This window comes from Alosa pseudoharengus, unplaced genomic scaffold (assembly GCF_046254945.1).
Source record: "Alosa pseudoharengus isolate Yale_2024_CS ecotype anadromous, Long Island Sound unplaced genomic scaffold, YU_APseudo_1.1 YU_APseudo_1.1_scf_18, whole genome shotgun sequence".
In the NCBI taxonomy this organism is placed as follows: domain Eukaryota; kingdom Metazoa; phylum Chordata; class Actinopteri; order Clupeiformes; family Clupeidae; genus Alosa; species Alosa pseudoharengus.
Window position 1 is genome coordinate 30,930,871 of NW_027468650.1, and position 13,539 is coordinate 30,944,409.

The 13,539-nt window shown below is 45.0% G+C and overlaps 1 protein-coding gene across 2 annotated transcripts in view; it reads left to right on the forward strand.

Annotated features, from left to right (window-relative positions):
• Positions 1–707: 707 nt before the first annotated feature.
• The window catches only part of prex2 (phosphatidylinositol-3,4,5-trisphosphate-dependent Rac exchange factor 2), a 140,742-nt gene continuing 127,910 nt past the window's right edge, over positions 708–13,539 (forward strand). For both annotated transcript variants that reach the window (XM_076290911.1, XM_076290912.1), the window contains exon 1: positions 708–1,149. In XM_076290911.1, the coding sequence (XP_076147026.1) occupies positions 1,012–1,149 (138 nt within the window). In that variant the 5' untranslated portion in view covers positions 708–1,011. The remainder of the gene's footprint in view (positions 1,150–13,539) is intronic.

Consider the following 13,539-nt stretch of genomic DNA (forward strand, 5'->3'; position numbering starts at 1 on the left):
GACCTAGCGGTTCCATGTTAATCTCAAAGATCCCCAGAACTGTGAATGTGGGGAATTCGAGGGACAGGCTTATCTAACTGTCCATCTGGACATATTTAACAATATTTCTGAGATACCATATGATACCATAACATAAAGAAAACAGGCTAGATAAATATAAACATGGATTAATTAACCAGTTTACTTTAAAAGACTTACCAGGGTGTAGGGGGAAAAATGGAACATTATATTATTCAGCAACATTATAATCAAGCTCAGGGGCACTTTGCTGTTGACTGACTGCTGACATGTTGAATTCCATTTAATAAAAACTCTGTTCTGACGTCAGTATGAGTGCTTATTTTCCATACAAGTATGATGTTAAAAATGATACAACATGTAACTTGTCAAAGATCCCTCTTTTAGTTGTAGCCTACCTTAAAGCCTCTCAACTGAGGCAATAATAGCCTATCGTTTATTAACATTTCAGTGTAGCCCAATTACTAATTAGCTAACTATAGGCAAATATTCTAATAATGTCCACTGTGCATTGAAGGTACTACAAGTTGTTAAAAAAGTGGAGTCTGGGAAAGTCTTGCATTTTAATTGACCCTAGGCTATGCCATCAACATTTCCCCTAAGTGTCAGACGGGACCGTGTTGACAAAAATTCCCAGGCATTTCTTTCCTGTCCTTTTCCTTTTTGTGGCGGAGGGAGGGAGGCTGGATTTAGGATGAAGGTCTTGGGAGTCACATGGACACAAGTTTTTGATGAATGTTCAAACGACACTGTTGCACAGTTTCCTTTCAGTGTGAGAGATTGCGGTCCACTGTGGAGCTCATTTAACATATTGCAATTAACTGCATTTTTCTGCGTGAATGTTTGTTTTTAATCGAAGGACTACAACGCGGCTACGGCGACCTGTTGCGATTTACCCTTCTGCGTGGATCATGAAACTTTCACCCACTTCAATTAAATTACTCACACTATAATTTCAAACCTGTCTCTGTGAGAAAGCTGTGATAACTAACAATGACCGAGGAAAGCAAAGCCGAACACCGGGCTGAAAGCGGGAAAGATTTGGAGAAACAGCTCCGTTTGAGAGTTTGTGTTTTAAATGAACTTTTGAAGACTGAGCGGGATTATGTTGGAACGCTCGAATTTCTCTCGGTAAGTTATTTTGAAGCGCACAACATGTTGCTTGACAATCTTCATGTTTCCATTACTTTCACAACACTCGCGTTAGAGACTCCTTAACAACAGACCTGTTTAATATGCATGGTAGCCTACTCATGCTGCAAGCCGCTGAAGTCTTGCGGTGCACCTCAGTGCCCAAATCGTGAGTTGCCTGTCAATCCCAGAGATCGTTACGGTTTTTATATCTCGGAGTAAAACCGCTGTTTAATTATCGAGTTAAATCATTGAAAGACCCCGTGAAGTATTTTCCAACAGAAAAGCGGCATCTGTCCACGCGTTGAACACATTGCGAAGCGTTAACTTTAGGTGTCCCATAGCAACGTCTCATTTGCTGTCAGACAACCCAATTACGGAAAGTGGAACAGTAAATGGTGTTATGCTTGATTTACAATTAATCCTTTAATTGCCACTGCTGCGTAAATAGCCATCAGAGATGCTGAAAAGTAGACGGGCATGTTTATAGTTGTAAAAAACAAACCAAATTCAAACTTAGTAGCCTATACCTTTCTGTCTCCTTCCACTGGACTAGTCTATTCGTTATTTTTAATTTCAAGTAAACTCTGGTGAAGTTCACAGATCTCATATAGGCCTAGACCTGTGTGGTAGTGTCTAGGTACACGCATGTAATTGTTTGGTATTATAATTGCCATTGATTTATGTGACCATTATTTATTAGTTGATATTAGTCTAGAGCACTGAAAAATCGTGTAGAGGCAGCAAAATTAAGTGGAAGCTTGGAAACTTTCTATAGACTATTGGTGTTCAATTTACACAGCATTTCGGTTGTTCCATCCAGAGGTCACGTCTTATCAATCACCAGTGCTTCTCTAGAGGAACAGAAGGAGCCTGCCTGGTGGCTGCAGAACTTGGCCAATATACCTGTGACTCTGGCCCTGCCAAGTGCTGAGGTAACTCAGAGTGGCAGCACGCCAGGGACAGCGCAGGTGGAGGAGAATTAAAACCACTTTTGTCGACTGGCATGCCGTATTTGTGTGTGTGTGAGAGAGAGAGCATGTGTGTGTATTTGTCTCTCTCTCTCTCTCTGTGCGTGTGTGTGTGAGAGAAAGATAGTGTATGTGTGTATTTGTGTGTCTCTCTTTCTCTGTGTGTGTGTGTGTGTGTGTGTGTGTGTGTGTGTGTCCTCTGTAAGTGCAACACTGGGCTGCATTAGTAGAGAGAGAAATGCAATCTGCCGTCTACTTCATGGTGTTATTTTTGAAACACAGGGTCAAAAGGCGGATGGAACGAAGATGTTGCAAAAGCAATCATATGATGACAAATTGTATGCAAGTATATGTTATGCCTACAATTAGGTTCCTTTATTTCGCTGCTGGAATGTCAAAAGGAATGGAATGTTTGGCTGTGTGTCAGTGTGATGCTTGTGTGTGTGTTGGTCATAAGTATTTGGAAAGAGACCCCTGCGTATTCCCAACAGTTCTCTTTCCAAGTATTGTGGGAACGTTGGGGGACTGGCGGGTCGAGGACACTGTGTTGTGTGTCATTGCAAACACGGTTTTCCCAAGGCTGAAATGTATGCGCGCATTCCTTTCCACTAACCCACAATCACAGATGGTTCCAATGTAGATACAGGAGTAGACTGTCTGGTTCAGAGGGGAAGCTGCAAGTCATCTTCCCCACAATGAGCAAGATCATCTTATTTAGAGGAAAGGGCTGATATTCCTCATGTTTACAGAACGCTTCGTTTCTGCAGTCGATTTAACAGTGCTTGCCTCTTGAGGGTTGTTATTTATGAGTCAGTGGAGACACATGCACACACAACGTAAGTACAAGCAGTGATTTATGTGAACATTTGTATTATATCATCAGACAGAAACGTTCAACTTGACTTCTTCCCTGGAAAGGAGGAAATGTTTGTTTTTGTCGTCGGCATGTGACCTCTCCTTAATTTACCTCCTTTCTGAAAAGTTGTACGAGAACAACTACTAGTACACTCTTGCTTGTGAGTCAGCACATTAGACAGGATTATCCCCTGAAGCAGACCTCTCTAGCACATTTTTATTTTGCGGTCTCCACAAGTGGGGATATCAACACGTTGGGAGAGGCTGATAAGTGTGGCTTTGAAGCTGATGAAAGCTGTGCATCCCCAGTCTCCTCCTTGCGGGTGATGGGTTGGGTCAGTGGGATGACTTTTCTATCTTATCACACTGGAGAGGCTGTGGAGTGTTACTCCAACGCTGGGCAGGTTAGCGGGTGGGCGTGTGTGTGTGTGTGTGTGTGTGTGGTGGGGATCAAAGTGTTGGCCGGAGAGCTGGAGCCAGTGGAGGGGTTTTGACTGATCACTTAAACCTGATGAGCAGGCAAGACTTGTTCGACTTGTCAGCAACACTTTTACCAGAGAGCTTCAGAGGTGTGTGTGTGTGAGAGAGTGTGAATGTGTGTGTGTATGTATGTATGTATGTATGTATGTATGTATGTATGTATGTATGCATGTGTGTGTGTATGTTGCTAGGGTGTGTGTGTGTGTATGAGGCCTGGGTGTGGGTGGCTCCTGCCAAACAAATGGTTCCCTGGTGGGACAAGCCTGCAGCTATCGCCGAGGGGGAGGTGGGAGCGGGGGGGGTGCTAGGCTGTGACGCTGGAAGCTGGGCTTGGTGCCTCTCTCCTGTAAACCATATTTCCTGGTGGAGGAATTCCAGAGAGGTTAGGAAATCCAGGGAACAATGCTGCAGCCGCTGCCCAAACGGGCTCCGCAGGGAGTGTTATCATGTTGGATCAGTGGCACCCCAATCTCGGTTTCAGTAGCTGACCAGGCATGGGCAAGCTGCTTACAGTGTACCCAACTGTAATACCGTAATGTTTCCACTATCAAGTCTTTGGCAAATCAGCTGTGTACAGGTAGCATAAGCTACTTATCTTCATCATACAGCACTGTCATACTGAACAACACGATTAAAGTATCAAACAAGTAAAGGGGACAGAGAGTATATAATAACAGTATAATAACAGTTGCATTAACAACATAACTTGTACCGGTTTTACTTACCAAGCACATCACTTCCTTTGGCCATGTAGTTTGGCAATTCTCATTCTTGTACACTCATTGTGAATGGCAAGATGCTAGCGAGCTAGAACTCAACTTAAAGTCTTGTAGCATTCATTCAAGTACACATGGCTAGCATCAGCACATTGGTGCCACATTACTGACTCACTAAGTTCTACAACTGATAGGTTTCCTTAGTGGTAGGGATAGGGTCTCATGGGACCTGGGCCTTGGCACGATACAGCATGAAGTTTTGCTATCTGATGAGAATGATTTTTGGCAGTAGGGGACTTTAAGTGGGGCCCTATTGGGACTCTCTCACAGATATCTTGAACACATCTTATATAAGAGCTCATTAGGCCGTAGATCATGATACTTGGATGGTTGGGGTAAACCTTGATCGTCCAAGAAAACTATTCCCTCTTCAAAATAATAAAAAGCCAGCATGTTAATGAGAAGGCTGTGTAAGCATACTTTTAAAGTTGCGACCCCTTGCATGTTACTTGAACTTTCTCTCTAAAAGCATGCAGTATGTTATGGTTTGGTCATAGTACAGTTAGGCTCAGAAAAAGCGTTTTTTTGGCCGTGATGTGAGATGCTGGGTGAACACTTATGAGGAAAACAGTCTGAGGGGGAAGGAGGGGAAGCCTTTTATGTCCTGCTTATAGGGGGAAAACAGAAACATAGCATAGAGTAATATGTTCCTCAGGGACCAAGCTTTTTGTTAAGTGGTTTCTCTGCTTCACTTTCCTTCACAGTGGCCTATGGGGCAGTAATAGAATGTAATATAATGGCGGCTTCAAAACCCCCATGATAAAGCGAACAGAGAAAATGTGGTTAATGTCATGTGAATTGTGTGGCTGGGGACTTTTCGCCGCTCTTTTAAGTTGTATTTAGCTAAATCGGAGTTTGGTATAGCCATTAAACATTACAACTTGTAATCACAGCGTTATGTAAATTATAGATCATAACTAAAGATAACATGAGTGCAAGGAAAATGAGCTCTGGTGGGGAAATATTTACCTCAGATGGCGGAGATCATAGACTAGAGATTACAGCGGCCTCTGTAATGATGTGTGTCTGTCTCTCCACTTCGTGTTGCAATGCAATCTTTGTGTGTTATCTGTGCACGTGTGTACATCTGTTTGTGTGCACGTTTCAGTATTTTTGTGTGTGTGTGTGTGGGGGTGGGAGAATGCTAAGGGGGGTCACATCCTCAGGACAGAGAGTTGATGACCTCTCTGACCCCATCTCCCCACTATCGGTCAGGGGTAACCCCCACCCTCCCCTAAACCATCAGCACACCCAACGACCACACCACACCTCACCCTCTGCCCCTTCCTGCCTGTCTATCGTCAGTCTTCACTCCTGATACCCTCCCCTCCTCCCACCCACACCTTCTGTCCACGTCTCCAGCCCCCAACCTGCACCCTCTCCACAGTCATCTGGAAACAGGAACAGAAGATGTTGGATCACCCTGCATCCCCACCCCTCCACCTCCACCTCCCTGTCCAACCCCACCTCCACCTCCACCTCGTGTCTCTGTGGACCCAAACGATGCCCCGGAAACACATGTCCAGTCTCTTTTCACTCACAGTTTGAGGGGGGCCCTGCGTGTGCTATTCCGGACTGTCGAGGAAGTTCACTTCACTTGATTGACATGTGAGCGGACATGTTGACATGAGTCCTGCAGCCTGTGCCAGGCGAATTCTCGACAGGACGGGGGCAGTGAGGAAAGCGAAGCGAGGTGGACTGGGCTTGCGGATGGCGTCAGGATAGGAGGATGGCTGTCAGGGCCAGTTTGATGGACACTGGACTGGAGTGGGAGACAGGAGGACTAGAGAGAAGGCTAATGGGGACTTTGTCCGTGGTGTGCGTGAGAGCTAGCTTGAAGGTTGCTGCGTGAGCCATTGAAAATAACGGGTTTCAGAGCGCAACTGTGCTGTTGTCTTATCCTGTGTAGGAGGTGTTGAAGAAGACGGATGTGCTGGTGCAGCACACAAGTTGCCTTTGCAAAGTAGTTGGGATGTCAAAAACAAGCATAAGACTAATATTTTTTCAATCTCAACTGCTGTCAACAAGGAAATTGTTGCAGGTGCAGACTGAGATGAAATATATATACTGTCCCTATACCTAAGTCAGTTACAAATGTTACACTAGAGTGTTACACCAGAAGGGATACAAATCACATTCCGTAACTATCTGCAAATATAAATCAAAGCAAACAGACATACAAACAAACAAATAAATAAACAACTAAAGATGTTGTGTTAATGAGCTAATAATGATGAGCTAGCTAATTGCTCTGGCCCGCCTTCCCTTTCCTCCCATCTCCATTGGCCCTCTGGCTGAGGTGGGCTGGCCCCTCTAGCTCTCCCTCCCTCCCCCTCCTCTCCTTCACTGCCTCCCAGGCAGTGCTGCTTGCATATGTTCCGTCCATTATTCCAAAATACTTTGTTGACAAGAGACGCTATTTTTCCCCCTCTTTGCTACGTGAAGGAGAATTAAGATTCCAATCTCGTTAATCACCTCTCAGTTCCTTTCTTCCTTTTTCCATTCGCGAAGCAGCCCGAGACGTTCCCCATGTCCTCTAAAAGCAAAAAATGGTAATCGGCCATGGCCCAGTGTCTCTCTCTTCCCCTCTTATCTTAGGCTCTTATTTGCAAAGTCTGCTCTGACTCCCTATCTCCCCAAAGCTCAACCTTGGCTCGTTATGCACACAGAGTCACTGGCCCACATGAGTGAAGTCCCTACATGAATTCACCTTGTTGGCCGCAGGTAAACTCTTAATTCTCCTCCAAAACAAGCAAAAGCATCCTTCAAGTTTGGTGGCCCAGCAGTTCAATTTTACATGCTACATGTCCCCAGTGTGTCTCTTGCGCAGCAGCTGAATTAAAGGGGAGGTTTGGGGAGGTCTCCCATGTTTGGCTGGCTACTGACATGGGTGTTTAGCCTGGCACAGAACAGAGTGAGGTTGGCAGACAAAGCACTGCCGGGAGGAACGCAGTGTGATTATGCCAATGCTCAGGAGAAGACCGCTCCATTCCACTTCAATTAACTTCAACATCAATTAAAAAGTTTTTGAAAGGGATGACTGAGTTCAATTCCTTTGTGATGTCCTTTATAAAAGCACAGGGAAGCTCGTCGCGGTAGATGGGTTTTGTTCGGCGATTCATTATGCCTTTGAAAGATGATTGATAAGGCAATTGAAGCGCCTTTGAGAAGGTGGTTAGTTTAGAGGGAAATTTCATATCCATTTGATTTTTCTCTAACAAATTTGTTAAAGAGAAGAAAAGCAATCGGATTGACTGACAGGACAAATTAGAATGGATCTTTCTTTTCTCAGCTCAAAGCTTTTGATTAAAATTCAAACTTTCAGGAGCATTTAATATCCAAACCGGTAGTGATTTAAAGTTACAGGTAGTAACAGTAGCACAACAAACATTCCCTCCCAATCCAAAACAGAGCCCTTCACACCGTGACCCCTCCTCCATGACTAGTGGAGTGGAATATTTCTGCAGGTTTGTGAATGTACTCGGTGGCTGGCGAGGACCTGGAGTGGGTCTAGAGCCGGTGAGTTCCTTTTGCTTTTGTTTCAGAATGGAGCAGGATTTCCTTCCTTCCTTCCTCACCGGCCCTCCCCTTCTCGACATTGTGCCGGGGTTTTCCTGTGGGGGGTGTCCACCACTCCTGTGATTTGGCAGTGGGGGAGCGCACAAGGCCGGTGGTGTGATCATGCCAGTGTGGTAGTGGTTAGGGATTACAATATCTCCTTGGTTTTTTTGTGTTGGTAATGATAGAAATTGTAATATGAAAATAATATCATACACTATCTGTTTTTGCTGCTTAAATCCCATGGGCATACCGTCTTAAGAGCCATGCAAACACAAAGCTTTTTTTTCCAAAATAGCAAAACTTAATCCTGACCATCATGAAACGCTAATCTATTCCAATTAAGTATGCCCGAAAATAGAATTTGAATGCTGTATCCTTAGTATGAAGTATTCATTACTATAGAAGCGTGTCTCTGAAATGAATACACCGTAGTCCAAAATGAATGCTTTGTAATGCTTTACATTTTGCAACTTTTAAAGCAGAGTTGTGTCTATGCATAACCTCTTGCATTCCTATAAGCACATGTAAGTTGTCTGGATGGAGGACCTGCTGGCACTGGTGCCAGTGGTGGAAGAGGGCTTCCTTTGAGTTGGGCCAGGCCAGCTGGCCTGTCACATGGCGTGGGACAAGTGTAAGAGCTGCAGGGCACTGGACGACACTTGCGGAGATCACATGCCATGTGAACTGGACACACACACACAGAATGAAAGCCAGTGTCTTGGCTGGCTTGCCTCTGTCCTAAGGCTTGACGTGTCTTCATCCAACTGTTTTAACATGCTGGACTTCTCCCACATCCGTTCCCACCACAGACCTACCTTTTAAAATAAGTCATGGGTTGTCTGTTAGAGGGGGAGTGTCTTTTTCATAGCTCTTGGCCTTTATTTTGCACATGCATGCACCATTCCACAAAACTGCTAGTGCATCCAGAAGGCCACCAACACACACACAAACCTACACACACACACACACACACACACACACACACACACACACACACACTGACAGACAGACAGACTAACACACACACACACACATTTTACATACTTTATTTGATACCACTTTACAAGTCAAGTTGCATTAGGAATCAAATTGTCTGAATAATCCAGTACTAGATTAAAGCAGTTCACATAGTCATGAGTTTTTACAGGTTCAGTGGTACAGGAAACAAATAAACATGTTTCCTATAGCTGCTGATATGGAACAGTACTTTTCCAGCTGCTTGGCCTTTGTTTGATACTGTATAGTCCCCCAATGCAAAGTCCACGGACCACCAACCTATGTCCACGACCTAGGCTTCTAAACACTAACACAATGGGCTGGCATAAATCCTAGGTTCTTAATGGCAGAGATCAAAGGCTGGAATTTTATAGTTTTTGTACAGTAGAGTCGTCCATAACACACACACACAAACAGATGTGGGGACATTTGAGTACCCCAATGACAGACACTCTCACACACACACACACACAACCACACACAAAGAAAGAAAGACAGACAGACAGACACTTACACACTGACAGACATGGGAAATTTGGGTCCACCATTGCGCCCCCCCCCCCCCCCCCCCCCCCCACCCTCTACCCCATCCACATCGTGGCCTTTTCAATTAGAGCCTAGGCTGCTCTGGGCACTGCAGTCCAGACAAGTGCTCTTGTGTCCTGCTCAGGACAGATGCCTCCCGCTGCACTGGTCGCTGTGCCGTCCTTCCTCCCAGGCTATTTCCCACCGTCCCTCCATAAACGCTTCAGACTGCTGTGGCTTTTTATTCTTGGAAGACCAGACAACTGAGGAAACTCCACTTTCTCCCTTAAATTTAATCAGCGACCCCCTCACCCCACCCCGCCCAACCACAACCCCCAGCACCAACCCTTTAAGCCAATAACGCATGTTCCTGATTTGCCTCTCTCTAATACAGTGCATTCTTTTAGACACAGGGAAGTGGCCCAGTATAGCGCTTGTTGCTAATAATTCCAACCCTATAATCAGTGTCAGACAGAGGCCAGGATACAAACACTGCCTTTATCTTAGAACACTGGTGCATCCTAAGCTGTGACCCCATGTTGATTTTGAAAAAAATAGTGTGACCAGATTTTTTTTCTTCAGTACATTTCTGCAAATTATGTTTGGTAGATGCATCTCGTCATCTGGAATAGCCTCTCAGTGTAAACCGCCATGTTCCTTTTTTGAGTGCATCTACTTAGTGAATATGTTTATTTGTCTACAGTATGTATCTGTATACATGTGAGCACTGTGCTTGTATAAGTGTGTGTAGTTAATGTGAGTTTGTGTGTGTGTGTGTGTGTGTATATATATGTGTGTGTATTTATTTATTTAGTTTATTTCTTTCAGGGACCATGTACAAAATACATTAATCACATAAAGAGAAGATATGCTTTTTTACCAGATTTAGCTTAAAGCTCATTTCCCTCAGCAGTCCCTGGGCAGGTAGAAACAATGGGATAAACTTGCACGCGTGCACACATACACACACACTGGTGTCTCCACACAGACAAAATTTTCCATTTGCAGTGTTTGTGTGCATGTGCGTGTGTGTGTTTGTGTGCGTGTGCATGTGTGAACAATTTGGTGTTTGCATTTGCATCAATCACACAGACTGGTTTAAGTACACAGCAGAACCACTGGACATTTAAACTTGACATCAGTACACAGCAGAACCACTGGACATTTAAACTTGACATCAGTACACAGCAGAACCACTGGACATTTAAACTTGACACCAGTACACAGCAGAACCACTGGACATTTAAACTTGACACCACTGGACGCCAATTGTTTGGCTTGTTTCTTCTGTTCTGTTCTCTTTTCTCATTATGTCTGCATGCCCACATCTTCCCCTCTCTCCTTTCCTCTACTCTGCTCTTTTCTCTGCTTTCATCCTCTCTCCTCTCCTCCCCTCTCCCTTCCTCTCTCTCCTCTCTTCTCCTCTCCTCTCCTCTTCTCTGATCTGCTCTCCTCTCCTCTTCTCTGATCTGCTCTCCTCTCCTCTCCTCTCCTCTCCTCTCCTCTGATCTGCTCTTCTCTCCTCTCCTCTCCTCTCCTCTCCTCTCCTCTGATCTCCTCTCCTCTCCTCTCCTCTCCTCTGCACAGCTCTGCTCAGCTGGGGGGAGATTGGGGAGGGGTAGGAGCTTCAGTGAGGAGGCTGGCAGGCTAGAGGGGGTGACTAAGGGCCACTGTTCATTCACACACACAAAGGTGGCATTGATCCCAGACCTCGCTAAGGGGGCACTCTTGGGCAGCTTTGCATTGACATGCAGGACTGTCTCTCAGGACTCCGGAGAGAATGAGGACAAAGTTGTTGTTTTTTTTCTTTTAATCTTCTTTCTTCCTCCTTCTTTTCTTTCTTTTCTTCCATTAACTGCACGCAACTCCACAGCGGAGAACGACGCTAAAGAATCTTGTCTTCCTCAGCGCCACCATTCCTGAAGGGTTCTGATGGCATTCAGCCTGGGCTGTTTGTGAGACAGAGACCCAGATACTTGCAAAGGAACTTAACAATCCGTGTGACAGTCACGCTCGTGAAAAGTGACTAAGGCTTGGAACGGTTGATTTCGCCCTGTCATTGTGCTGACAAATGAGCTGCCTGTCTCTCATTAGTTGGCAAAGCCGTAATATTAATTTAAAACGTTCCACACACAGTCTGTGTTACCTAATGATGGGCCTGCACTCCAGTGAGCTTACAAGCCTGCATGGAGAGCATGAAAAATGAATAAGATAATCATTTAGCAGGTCATCTTGGAGGCAGAGAGAATGGATGGGAGCACGTACAGCACTGAAGGATTGTTGCCATAACATCTTTGTGTATCCAATGAGCCATAATACTCATCAGACTTATTAAATGGAATGTGTTCATTGGCTTAAAACTCTACACAGTCTTGATTATAATATTGGCAAATATGACACTTGCTAATATATGCACATTTGCAGAAATAAATTGCAAACAATTAGGTGAATGCATCTTCATTTTCCTTCACCATCTGCTGTAGTTGTCTGTGTGAAGAGAAAAATCTCAGCTCAACCGCAAATACACAGCTATTTTTGACTTTTTGTCTGAAGTCTTCGAGTTCAGTTTTACGGTCTGTCTGTCTTTGCATGGGGCTGCTACCACTATTTTTAATGAACTTGCTAAGAAGAGGCCGACTCTTGAATGGGGAATTAAAAAAAAAAAAAGAGCTGAAGATGAAGAAAAAAACAGATGCTCCCTTTGTTGTCAATAAAAGACTGTGTCCGTCCAATATAGTTGCAGCGTTTCCATGTGCAGATGCGCCGTAGCTGCTCCCAAGGCAGCATGTTAACGTTGGGAGCTGTATTTATAGTCTGTGTTTCCTGTGTTTCCAGATCCCCCACTGGACTCTCACAGGGCTGTGGGAGGGCTCGGGGGGGGACGTGTAGGCCGCGGCGAGTCCTGCAGGTGTCATTGGCTTGTGTCAAAAGACAGGCGTGTAGAGCCGACAGAAGTGGATAGATAGATAGATAGATAGATAGATAGATAGATACTTTATTGATCCCCAAGGGGAAACCCAGGATCTGTGGTCTCTCATGGTGATCCCATCAACATGGCGTACCACCAAACCCTTCGCCTACAACCGTCCCCCATCCCTGTCTTGGGATATCTTGTGTGTGTGTGTGTGTGTGTGAAAGCTCGGTGGTGTGTCTGAATTGTTGATTTAGGGCAGAAAAAGGCCTCAGCTAAATGGAGTTTTCTTCCACTGGGAGAAAATGCAGAAGCGCAATATTTTTTCTGTGTGGAGACGCCCGTGTGTGGGTGTGTGACAAGGAGGACCAAGAAGCATAGCCTCCATTTGTCTTTCTTTTTAAAACACACATACTCTCTCTCTCTCTCTTTCTCTCTCTCTCTCCCTCTCTCTCTCTCTCTCACTCTCTCACACACACACACATACACACACAAATTCAAACAAGTATTCAGTTTAATTACACATACTGTGTGGGGGCATTAATTAATAAATAGGTTAAAAGACCATGTAACCCTTACCCTCACTGACCCCCACACAGACATGATGAAGAGCGGTGGAGATGGACGGAGGATGGACTCTGTGCTACCTGGCTGTAGCCCATTACTGGCACATCACACAACTCATTTACTTCCATCCTGTTTGGTCTGGGCTTGACAGACACAGGGCTTTTGTGCTTTTGTTTAGGAAAGAAAGATGTGTGCCACATTGCACTTTGGCATTGTAAATAAACAGCTCTTTCTCTCTCTCTCTCTCTCCCTCTCTCTCCCTGTCTGTTTCTCTCTCTCTTACACACACACACACACACACACACACACACACATGGGCTCACGCACCCCTCTAACAAATGGGCTCTCTCACGCAGACACACACATACAGACACAAATGGGCTCACACACAAACCCACATAGGTCAGTCAGTAGGGCCTGGAGTTCTGGGGCAACAATAACTGGTGCGGTTGCTGGCCACGTTGTTTGAGCTTATTTTCACAGTCCACTGGTCAGCTCACTGGCTGTGGGCAGTGTGTGCTGTGTGGGGGGAATGAGCTGTGCCAAAGTCTGTTGTCTGTTTGTGCCACCCGTCTCGGACTCCAGAGCTTGTGTCTGCTTTAGGCTCCGCCAAACAGACAGAACAAGACCAAACTAGTTAGCTTGAACTGTTAAAACCATCACGGCCGTTTTGCTTGTCTCCAAAATGAAAAAAAAAAAAACCCAAAACATTCCTTTTACCTTTCGAACTCACTGGAAATATTGAGCC